At 36.4% G+C, this 12,641-nt stretch overlaps 1 protein-coding gene across 6 annotated transcripts in view; it reads left to right on the plus strand.

Moving 5' to 3' along the window:
• Positions 1-12,641, plus strand: part of GOLGA4 (golgin A4) — a 61,042-nt gene that overhangs the window by 12,028 nt on the left and 36,373 nt on the right. For all 6 annotated transcript variants that reach the window (XM_035316672.1, XM_035316673.1, XM_035316674.1 and 3 more), the window contains 7 exons: positions 2,644-2,709; positions 3,668-3,982; positions 6,608-6,655; positions 7,100-7,156; positions 9,817-9,915; positions 10,419-10,557; positions 11,956-12,143. In XM_035316672.1, coding sequence (XP_035172563.1) covers positions 2,644-2,709; positions 3,668-3,982; positions 6,608-6,655; positions 7,100-7,156; positions 9,817-9,915; positions 10,419-10,557; positions 11,956-12,143 — 912 coding nt within the window. The remainder of the gene's footprint in view (positions 1-2,643; positions 2,710-3,667; positions 3,983-6,607; positions 6,656-7,099; positions 7,157-9,816; positions 9,916-10,418; positions 10,558-11,955; positions 12,144-12,641) is intronic.

Raw genomic sequence — 12,641 nt, forward strand, 5'->3', positions numbered from 1 at the left:
TAGTTAAAGTGTTACCAATGTGTATTTAATAATGTTACCTGTAAAACTGATTTTGTTCTCTGAACTTCTTGAAAACTCTAGAGCTGTCCTCTCACAGTAAGATTTGGGGGTGGCAGGGGGAAGAGAATAGTGAGACAGAAGTTTATAAGGAAGACGAGTGCTAATTATATACAAATATTTTTTTAAAAATGAAACAAACATGGGGGAATAAAATGTGTACTAACCTCTTCCTCCTTCCAGAACTTACTCACAAATTTGCAATACTTGAGGAAGCAGGAGAGAGGAAGAACACTAACATGTTTTTAACTACAGACACTTAAGCTTTCACTCTTTAGGCACATTAGTTTATTTTATTTTTATTTATTTTTATTTTTTTTATCTTAGAAAGAAAAAAGAAGCTAAATTAGTTTTCATTTCAGCAATAGAGAAGTAAGGAAGCAGAAGTGTTGCTAGAATGCCCTAATGTGTTCATGTTAATTTTGAGCTCTGGTTTATACATTTTAGTAACAGAAAGCAACCTTTTTATTAATAATTTTAGAAGTAGCTACTCTTTGGGTAGAGATACAGTTGTTGTGTATGGTTAGTGGAAGAAAGACTGTCAGTCTCCAGAAAGCCTGTTATTCTTCTGGTTTTAAGGCTTTCAAGATGCCAGTGCGCTTTGTTCCTAGTTTCACTGAAAACAACTCTTAGGGCTTATGAAAGGATAGGGCTTTTAAGCTCCTCAAAGCCTCTTGAATCTATACTTACATATAGTAAGTTTATATTCATGCTTACCTTTCACCTTCTGAACACCAGCATATGACCCTTTGCCCTAGAGCGCAGTGAGTTAGCATTGCAGGAGGTAGAGAAGTGTGATGGTCCAGGTTTTGCAGTAAACATAACCACTATGTCCTTCTTATATTTGCTAATGCAATAAATTGCAATTCTAAATCTAGGCTCTACTTTTGTGTATGTAGGCTGAAAGCAAAGATGTCGGCACAATGAAGAGGAAAACTTTAAATGTGGTGGCATTAGTTTTAGTTTTGAGATGGCATTTTTTAGGGTTCTTAACAGTTGAAAAGAATAGGATCCATGCTTTATGTATTCATAAATACTTGATTAGATTTAATACATCTAATTAATCTTGTGTTTTAAAATGTCTTAAATGTTATTAAATTTTCCCTGTGAATTAGATACAGAAACCCTAAGCAGTTTCCTTTTGTTCTGTTTCTGGTAATCAGAATACATGATTGTTGAAAGATGTGCTTGTAGATAGTCTGCAATTCCTGGTCAAGTACGTCTTTCTTTGTTAGCACTACTGTAATGCAGTAGGTGCTTTATTGCAAATTGTAAAGCGGAAAATAGTTTTTATTTGGATTACTGTTACAGCTAACTTCCCAGTTAAGAAATGAAAACAAATAATGCAGCCCAGAATAAAAGTGTAGGAGTGCTTTAGTTTAAAAACGAGTGCAAGCTCTTAATCCACTAGAACTAAATCCACCACAACAATGTAGTGCAGAATGTAAACAGTATGCACATTTTAATCAAGCCAGGTGAAATGAAATTTCCAAATCTAGACAGACTTCTTATATGGCTCGTTATTGCTCATTTTACCTAATCTGAGTCTGGATGGGTGAGTGCTTGTTTCTCTGGCTTCCTTAACTGTTTGGATTTTTTTCTGTGTTATTTTAATACTTTCTTGAGTTTGGTCCATATCAGGCCGTATTGAAGCCCTTCGATTTTACAGATTGCATATGAATTTCAAGGTACATCTTGATTAAAAATAAAAATGTACATCGCTTTTTACTGAATTCCTTACTCCATATACTTTAATATATCTCAATGATTTTATTGGAAAAAAATGTATCCAAGATATTTTCTAGTGTGTTTTGCTACATCAGTCAGACCTGGCTTAAACACTAGAAATCTGGATCTGTGCAGTTTTGGAAGCACCTGAGCACAGGGCATAGGAAAAGCAGGGCAGACAGACAGGAATGTCTGAAATCTATAATAAAAATAAAACTCTTGTTTTCAGTTGATTTTTTTTTTTTCCCTCCTTATTTTTGAGTGCAGAAAACTGTATGTGTCTAGTCCTGCACAGGATGTGTTTTCTGAAAGCCTGATGTTTTTCTTCCTGTGCTTGTTTGGAATCTTAAACAACGGCTTTTTATGTTTTTCATATATAAACCTCTTAAACAGTGTTTTTATCCAGGTAGTGTTTGTCCCCTCCTCCTCCACATACTTAAATAGAGGGAGATAATGTGATTCCACTGATCCTCATGTCAGCTGTAAACAACACTGATCATCAGTTTGTTGGTTGCTTTTTTTTTTTCTTGCTATCGTTTTGTCTTTTTCTGGTGGTCCTTTGATTTGTGCATAAATGTTACACAAATAATCATTTTGAATAATTAAATTGGAGATGTCTGTATTTGCAGATGTCTCATACTAATCCATGCACACATAGCTGCTTTGTAGTTCTCTATATTGCAGCAGTCTGTTTTGAATTTAACAAACTAGCTTGTTTGCATGAACACATCATAATAAACTTTTTAAAGAAAGTACTAAAAACACAGTCAAGAAAAAAGCACAGATGCTCTTTGTAGGAATCGGTGACTGATAGTAATTATAGTCTCTTCCTTCTAACAGTTGTTTTTCCTCCTCTAGAATTTACCTAAGCAACCAATTCCCAGATCTGCAGAAAACAATGGAAGTGAACCAGCCTCCCCAAAGGTACCTATGGGGTTTTTGTTTTGTATTTCACTGCCATGTTTTATTTGTATTCATTTAGCATAAGTGCCCTGTGTGTCTTCATACCAGAGAAGGGATGACAAGTACTTTGTCGTGTTTTAAGATGGTATTAAGATAAAAAAAAATATAATTTCTAACTGAAGGAGAAGAATTGATAATCTTAAAATAAAGTTATCACAGTTATCACTTGTGATAATGGTGGAGGTCATCCTTTCATACATCTCAGAAACAAGTCCAATTTTCTGGAGTGGGATTAGCAGCAATTCCCAGCATGCGAATTCCAGCATCATTTGGTAGTGTTTGAAAATCACTTCTCTAGCACCAGCACTGTATGTTACTGAAGCACAGACCCTTCTGTTCTAGTACAGCACAGGGACTTTAGTTGCCTAAATCAATAATTGCATTTTATGTAAATATAGTAAAGCCATTAAAAATAAAAAAGGACTGTTTAAGAAGACATGCCAGAACCATTGTACAAGGACTTTTACAATAAATTTATTCTCTCAATCATAGGAAAAGAGCTTTGTATCTTTGAGATAAATACAATCTTCTGTTTAATACATCAAGAAGTGAGTCACATTAACATACTTTTTTTTTTTTTTTAATTTGGGACAAAAGTGAATACAACTATTTATTTCAGTTACATACTAATTTTTTAATGGGGTTGCACAGGAGTACATTCTTCCAGGAGCTTAAATCAGAGCTGTTGTCTATTGAATTTAGTTGCTTTCTAAAACTGCCCACGCTTGGCAGCTGCATGTTTTTTCTGCGCAGGGACATGACTCTCCTAAGGGAGTGGTAGCTCTTTGGTGTCACCTCTGTGGTGCTGTGTTGAGTGACAGTGGTTCCTTGGCCCTGGACATGTCTCTTTCCCCAGCGTTAGTGTATCTGTCGGCCTCGAAGCAGTGCACAAGTAACTCCTTGCTTTGGGTTTTTGCAGCCGAGTGACACTCAGTCTTTCACCCAGCGCCTTCAGCTCCGTGTGCCCTCCATGGAGTCATTGTTTCGAAGCCCAGTAAAAGAGTCCCTGTTCCGCTCTTCTTCTAAAGAGTCCCTGGTACGAACGCCCTCACGAGATTCACTGAATCGGCTGGAGGTGGATGCAGCCGGTCCCACCTTTGATCCACCTTCTGACATTGAAAGTGAGACCGAGGAGGCTCCGGGAAATGCAGACAGCCTCAGCAAGGAACAGCTACTGCAGCGACTGCGCCGAATGGAGCGCAGCTTGGGCAACTACAGAGGAAAGTATGCAGAGGTGGGTAACATCACTGGATGGAGAGGGAGGGAAAAAATAAGACTAGCATACTGCAATAGTGGATAATCTTGTTTTCCTCTCTGGAACAAATGGGATCCTCTTACAGCTAGCAGGGACATTTAATTATGATTGTAAGCCTAGTTATTTTTGGCTTAGACAAGCCAAAGCTGTGCTGGTAATGCAATGCAGAAATATTTTTCACAGAATTACGGAATGGTTGTGGTTGGAAGGGAGCTCTGGAGGCCATATGGTCCAAACCCCTGCACAAGCAGGAGGCCATCTAGAGGAGCTTGGCTAGGACAACGTCCAGATGGCTTTTGAAGATCTCCAAGGAGGGAGACTTGACAACCTTTCTGGGCAACCTTTGCCAGTTCTCCATCACCCACACAGCACAGAAGTGCTTCCTGATGTTCAGACAGAACCTCTGGTGTTCCAGGGTGTGCCCACTGCCTCTGGTCCTTGCACTGGGCCAGTGCCTGGCTGAAAAGAGCCTGGCTCCAGCTTCTTTACACTCTCCTTTCAGGTGTTTGTAGACATTGATAATACATCCCCTGAGCCTTCTCCAGGACAAACAATCACAACTTCCTCAGCCTTTCCCCACTGGAGAGGTGCTCCAGTCCCTTGATCATCTTGGTGGCCCTTCCTTAGACTCTTTCCAGTGTGTCCACATCTCAATGTACTGTGGGCCCAGAACTCCCAGGGGCAGCCTTACCAATGCTGACTAGAGGGGAAGGATTCCCCTCCCATGACCTGCTGGCAATACTTTGCCTAATGCAGGCAAGACTACCCATAGCCGTCTTAGCATTAAGGGCACACTGCTGACTCACAGATCTGCTTTCCAGCTGGGTGGCCCCCAGCATGTACTGGTGCCCAGGGTTGTTCCTACCCAGGTGCAGGACTTTGCGTGTCCCATGTGGATTTTCATGAGGTTCTTGTCAGCCCACCTCTCGAGCCTCTCCAAGTCCTTCCTTTTCTTCTCTTGTTTGTAAATAATTCCATGCTGTTAGCAACAGAGATTAGCTGGGGGTTGCTTGTGTGAGTGATGTCCTTGGATATAGGTACAGGAGGGTTTCTGCTGGGAGTCCTGTATGTGGGGCTGGAGTTCAGGACAGAGCTGAGTGTGACCTGTGCTGACGTGATGGCAAATTTACTTTGCTTCTCAAACTTGAAGTACACCTATACTGTGTATTTCACTGCATGCATGTGTCATAAGCAGGCGTTTTGTTTTCAGTAATTGTTCTGCTCCCCTTAACTTCCAAGTATTCCTGTCTACTTATTTTGTCTGAAAAAGTAAAACTTTCAGAGGTTATTTATTTATTACAATATTTTGGCTATTGTTGTCAGAATCTATGGAATCTATGGTATGTATGTGTCAATTACACTGTTCAACATACATTTAAAAATAGTTTTCTTCCATTAACTAGTTAATTTTTGACCCCCATTAGTTTTTACTATCTTCCAACTAGTATGATAAGGTGTATTTTTAAAAGTTTATGTAAACTGTGTTGCTTAATTAAACATTCTCCAATTTATAGATTTTGTTTTGTGTTTTTAGTGTAGTCTGTCCAGCAACTCTTAGTTTTCTCCATCAAAAGGACTTTTTTATTTATGAGTTTTTTCATTTCTTTGGATTCAGTTTAAAAGCTTGTCTTGCTAGAGCTTGGAAGAAAGGTGTTCAAAAATATAGTGGGAATTGAAGATTTATTTTTTTTTTCATTAAAAGAAGAACACAGTTAGCATCTCAAGAATATGGTACGGGAAACCACCCATGGTAGTTTTAGTTTTCTTTTCAGTTTAAAGTAAGTACGACTCTGAAATGAAAAGTAGCCTTCAATTCTGAAAAATCCTAATTTATTTTCAATAACATTTTGAAGATATGTGGTAACTTAGAGATTTCTGGTTTGGGTGTATTGCATTTGTTTTCCCTTATTTTTTCAGTAATTAGAAAAGGGTGTATTCTAGTTCCAAGTGCCATTTTGCTACTTCAGCTTTGCACAACTTATGCAATTGTGATCAAATTTTTAATTAAACTAAATTGTGCAGTTAACTCATGAAGTTCTTTTGTCAGCTTACAATGAGAAATATTGTTCATTCCCAGTCTTTCTTTGTCTACTGGGAACATGCAAAGCACATGGAATGAGAACATTCACTGTTACACAACCCTTTTTTTTTTGCTAGCGTTCTAAGTGTATTTTTTAATGTATAATCGCTTTAAAATTAAATTTAAAGTCTCTGGGATGTGTATCCTATGAAAGTGTACATCCCTGTGGGGCAATTCTCTAGGTTGTAACTTTCTGATGTAGTTGTTTTTTGACTGCCTGTACTAAATCATGAGAGTTCTCAGAGGTACTTTCAGTGAAGGGAGAACTGTGCATGAATGCTGTGTAGCCTAATTATTTTGTCATGTTTAATTTACTTAGCACATTGGAGATGCTCTATAAATGGGGAAAAAAAGCACAAAAAAACAATTGCACAAGACAGTTGTTTTCATATGCTTCTGTCAGAAGAGCTTTCTCAAGTGAAGTGAGGAGTTTAAAAAAGTAGGTAGTGATAAAACTAAGCAAATTATTTTGATGGCTATAAGTGAATGCAGTATCATTATTATACCTGATTTCTGTATTTTAGCTAGTGTCTGCTTATCAAGTTATCCAACGAGAGAAGAAAAAGCTACAGGTAAGCATTCCTATTTATCTTCTATTAACCTGAAAGCTTTTCTGTATCTTAAAATGTGTAGTGCAAATAAAGATTCAACTATCAGTCTATTGTGTATGCACATGTGTACGTGTGTAGGTATATGCTTATATGTTCTTGTATATTTTTTATGTAAACAAAAGACTCTCTCTTAGAGTGAAATCCTTAAAAATCCCAGCTAATACTGGTTTGTCCAAATAATTGTGAAGCTATTGTATTCCTGCATATTTGATTGCATCAGCTGAATTCAGGTGATGGATTGACATTCCACAGTTGGCAGTTCTTGATAATACTTACACATCAAGTTTGACTGTAAAGAGAAATATAAACACGTTAATTCTCCTACTGAAATACAATTCTGTGAGTTTATTTACACTTTGTATCTAAAGTTACATTTAATACACGTTGTACTTATTCCTTTTTAAGGGTATTCTGAGTCAAAGTCAGGATAAAGCACTTCGCAGAATTGGAGAACTGAGAGAGGTAACTTCCTTTATTGGTTGAATATTTACTTTTATAGCATACGTATGGAGGATCTTTCTCTACCTAGCTTTTGATTTTTAAATTCATTTTGCAAAATATTTTCTATTGCAAAGCAGGTTTTTTTAACCACTTGTTTCCATTACCTTACATGGGGTTATTTCTCTGGCTTGTTTCCCATTCAGCAGCTTTTTGTCACAATCTAAGAGCAGTTCATAGTACCAACCAAACTGCCTTTCTGTTCATTGTGAAATAGGTAGAAAGGTGTGTGGTTTTTCCGGTGTTGTTGGGCCCAGCAGTACATGTGGCTCTGCAACTTCTAGCTTTTCTAGTATTGAGAAATGCTAATGTTAGGCAAATACAAGCAACAAGCACTTTTTATATGTTTTCATGGCTGTCAGGTTCACAGATTTCTTTGCTTGTTTGTTCTATTTCTTTTTTTTAGGATAAAAGTAATTTTAAAAATACCCACAGCAGTAGTGACAAATTGACTTGTCAATACTTTTTTTCCAGTTTGCTACAAGTCAAATGTGAGAAATGCATTCTGCATTAAGAGTATATGTTTCACTAGATTTAGGTTTTCAGTGTGGTAGTACTTAGTAAAGTTTGGAAGGCCTGTATCTACACTAGAATTAAAGCATTTTTATTAGGAAAAGGGTTGCATGTGTGCATACTTAGCTTTTTACTTATTTAGTCATAGTCTTTCTGATTAGAGAAAGATGTATTTGATGTAAATCTATATATATATACAATACTTATTGATGTTATAAAGATATATATTTGGTATAGAATTTATTTATTTTTCTGATAATTCTTGTAGATTTAAAAATTCCTTCAAATTTAAGACTTAAATTCTTTTATATTGATTGAAAATCTTCAAAAACTAGTTCTTTGGTCTTCTGGAAGACCAAAGATTACAGCAGTAAGTAAAGCAGACTTAAAAATAAAGAAATTACAACTAAAATTGGAAGTTTCCACTGTGGACGCTAGTGTTATAAAATTCATCATTCATTGCTGTAATCACTCATTATCAGCAGTTACTATATAAAAAATAGAAGTTTTCGTCATCATGCAGTCTGTTTTTTCAATAAATGAGTTGAATAAGACAAGTTTCTTCTAAGTGGGTTGTGTTAAAATGAGTTAAGTTTCTCTTGGGATGAACTGACAATGTGAATAATCCTTCAAAATAAATGTTTCTTTTGCTTACAGTAGTTTTTTCTTTTTAAGAGTAATTCTTCAATGGCAGTCCTTGGTGTTTTGCCTCTCTGACAGCAGTCAGAAAGGACTGTTGGATTGTAAGGAGGACCTTTCCAATTATTTATTTATTTATTTACTTTTTCGAAAATCTCTTTGCCTGTTGTTGCACTGAGCTTTGCTTCTTTGCTTTGGAAAGAGTTGCTTCTAAAGCTCAGAAGCATGATAAAGAGGTGTGATCATTAGCTATGGAGAACCAGGTACAGTGCAGGGTTAAAAAGTGGATGTATTTCCTTGAGAAGCAAGAGGAACATTTTTCCCTAAAGATGCCTTGCAGCTCTGTCCCTCCAATGTGTGGCTGGGCACAGTTAGCTCTCTCAGCTGTGGGACTCAAAGCTGGGATTCGCTGCTGGAAGTAAGGCATAGGCAGCAGGAGATGATGAAAGCGGGATTCAGAGTTGGATGGAAGCAAAGCAGGAGGTATCCACTGATCCTTGTTTTGTCGCTTGCTTGCTTTTTCATGCTTTCTTTGTGCTTTTTGTCATTCTTTGTATTTGCCTGGCTAACAGAACCCATATTTAGAGGGGGCACTTACTTTTACACAAGTGACCTTTGCAGAATAATGTCTATAGAAGTGTTGGCTTTCTGGGATAAATCTTCCTGTGAAAGACATGTGGATAAAGTAAATTAAAAAGAAAAAATACAGATCTGGAAAGTGCATGCATAAAACATGCTGACTCTCTTAATAAGAAGTTGAATATGAGTTAATTCAACATTTAATTTGTTTTTTGTTCTAACAACTAATTATTTAAATAAATAAGTAAACCTTAAAAGCATAGGAAGTAAACAGAAGAAACCCTCTTGATACAGTACTTTATAAAATCATGTAGCTATTACCAATGTGTTTATGTTACATCTACATGTTTCTAAAGGTATTCAGCCAAATGAATGCAATTAAGTAGCAAGTAAAGACACTCTGAAGTTGTTTGGCATTCCCTATCTCATTTGAGACACCTTTCAGGAACAAAAAAAACAACTTCGTGTTGTTACAAATGGCATTAGTCACATTTAGAATACTAGCATATTGAATGAGCATAAGGAAAATTTACATTTCAGCTCTTTATGTTGATTTAATCTGATGGCTAAATGAAGAATCTAGTTTACCAAAGTGCAACTGTCAATTTCCAGTGTTTGTGTGGAAGACGGTTTTCAAAAACAAGCTTGAAGTGATACTGACACAAACTTATTTTTAGGAAGGAAGGATCTTTGATAATGCATTAGATGTAGTCTCTTACTATTTTAATGCTGGTAATAGAATTAAATTATTGTATAGTAAAAGAAATAATTTATGATTGTCTTCTGGAGTCATAATTGCAATGAGGTATTTTTAATATTTCATAATACATAGATAAGCTTTTCAAATTCACATTTCAATTTTCATCTGAGACACATTTATTTATGATTCTTAGGAGCTCCAGATGGATCAACAAGCTAAGAAACATCTTCAGGAGGAATTTGATGCTTCCTTGGAAGAAAAAGACCAAGTTATTAGTGTCTTGCAAACTCAGGTAAAACACCTTACCCAAGAGATGTTTTTGAAAACTGTTCTTTCCAAATATTTTTTATGAATTACAGTATTTCCTATATTTTGTGTCCATGCTTTATTATAAATGCTACTATGTTTTAAAGCTTCTTCAGAATTTATGATTTTCTAGAAATTAAGTGCATCTTTGTGATAGAGAATACTATTGTATAATCTTACTCTTATTAAATGCAATTTTTTGATCTGCACCTAAATACCTTTTCAATGTCTTTGTTATCAAGAAAAAACATGAGCAGATGCTTGAGCTAAAAATGCTTTTGCAAAATTGGTTTTGCTTAAATGGTCTCCACACATAATTGTGCTTTTTTTTTTTTCCTTGGAAACAACTGTGATTTTTTAAAAAATGCTAAAAAGATTCAGACAGATTTTTCCTTTACTTGTTGACATGAATAACTCTCGTTAGTTTTGAGAATGGAAATACAATCATCTTAGAATCCTTACATTTTTAACAAAGAGTATTTTGTTCAGGTATCGCTGCTGAAACAGAGGTTACAGAATGGTCAGATGGGCATTGAATTACCTGATTCAAATATCCAGTCTGACCCACAAGTTCAAAGTCCAACAAAAGAAATCAGTGCAGAAAATATTGCGGAACCAGGAAGCACTGGTAGGTATTGGGGCTTTTTTAAAGAGATCTTGAATTCTGGGGAATAAGCCTACTGTTATTTGTGATGGAGTAATAGTACTTAAGGGATGACACATAATAGTAATGATATGTTTTCTAGAAGGGGACAATTGGTCTAGAAATAGAATGGCACCTGGTGGACATGATAACCTTTCAAAGATGCTGAATTTCCATGAAAATTAAAATCTGGTCCATCTTGCCTTAATAGCAATAATTCTATTTTACGTATTGCTGTTGCCAGTAGGGGGTTGTTACTACTCCCACTTAATACTAAGGTTCTTCGTCTGGTAAGCAGGAAACTATCCCTAGAGTTTAGAGGATACCAGTTGCCAGTATGTCTCTTTTTATGTGCTTTTTCCAGAAAAGGTAAAAGTAAAGATCAATTCTCATATTCATGCTATTGAATAATCTCTTTTAAGTGTTCCTCTCATCAGGAGGTTATCTGAGCTATGGGAGTCCCAGTATTGTTTAGATTTGATTACTGAACCTGGGATGTTGTGCTGCTGGTATATGATGAAAGTATCGTTCATTGGTATCCTAAATAAAAGTTGGGGTTTGGACAGAGATGAACATACATCTTGAAATAATCATTGTTCAGGATCTGCTGTGATTTTCTTACGTTCTGTTATTAAGTGAGGTTGGAGCAAAGATTCTTCTTATCCAGTGTCATGCCTTTTGTAGTGCTCATGAAATAATATTAACCATCTAGTCTCCAGGAACCAGCATTCAGATGTACTGGAATCTGCTTCAGGATTATAGTGTGTAAGACATACAGTCTCAAAATGAAACTCTGAATGTCTGATCCCATTTTCAGATCATCAGGGCAGAACACACAGTAAGGTACAGGGAAGGGTATAGCTTGAAAATACTCTAGATGTGACCTTTTTCCCGCCTAATGCAGTATTGCTAACCTGGGTATATGAAAATTGTCATACCCAACACTGTGAAAAGAGGAGTCTGTTTGCTTTGTAACTGGCAGATGTGATTTGTTTTGCTTAGCATTTTTCCCCCCGCTTGTGAATATTCACCTAGTGGCAGCAGACAGGTTTATAAATCATGGTAACTTTTCAGTCTTGTAGAAAACGCAGTCTTGTTGAGTAATCGTGTTTTTTTTTTTTTTTTTTTTTTTTTTTTTTTTTGCAACTTGTATAATAGCTGGGGTTTTGTGAAATAATTTGGGATTAAAGAGTCTATTTGCCATCCTGTGTGTGTGCACGTTTCTGGCTGGACGTGAAATGCAGTTGTAGTCACTAGGAAGTTCTGCAGACTTTGCACAACAACTTTCTTTAGAGATGTCAGTCTCACACCATGTGAATGATGAAAACGGATCTGCATTTGGAAAAAAGTGTGCACATGGTAATGTTGGTATGTTGTCTGTAGAGGGTAATGAAGATTCTGTTAAAACACTGGAAACTCTTAATCAGAGGGTGAAGCGCCAAGAGAACTTGCTGCAGCGCTGTAAGGAGATGATTCGGTCACACAAAGAGCGCTGTGCCCAGCTAACCAACGAGAAGGAGGCTCTTCAGGAACAATTAGAAGAGAGACTTCAGGAGCTAGAGAAAATTAAGGTAAAATGCTCTTAACTTTATGGGAAACTACCAGAACAGTGTAAGAATTTCAGTATTTGCAGAATTTATTCATAGGGCAAGTCATTAAAGCACAAACCATCACAAGAAACCATAAGTTCTTTGGAGTAAAAGGTGCAAAAACAGCCTGGAATGAACATATGGAGCAATTTTTCAAAAAGTTGTAGAGAAGGGCATGAAATCTTACCATATGAATAACCACCAAAGCTGTATCAGGAAAAAAAGTAAATGGGGGAAGGTGAGGGTGAAGGAAAGTCTGTCTTGCAGAGAAGACAGGAAGTAAGAAAAGTGAGAGGCATCAGCTGTGTAAATGAATAGAAAATGGAAAGGAAGGACAGTGGAAAACACAATATAGTGAAGGTGAGGTAGAAATTAAAGGTAAATGCAATGCCAAAGCTAAATTAAAACTTTGCTCAGCTTTCCTTTTAAGGCCATTCATGCTGAGTTGTGAAATAGAAGTAAGGTGGCTGATAGTAATGG

This window comes from Oxyura jamaicensis, chromosome 2 (genome assembly GCF_011077185.1).
Source record: "Oxyura jamaicensis isolate SHBP4307 breed ruddy duck chromosome 2, BPBGC_Ojam_1.0, whole genome shotgun sequence".
NCBI lineage: Eukaryota > Metazoa > Chordata > Aves > Anseriformes > Anatidae > Oxyura > Oxyura jamaicensis.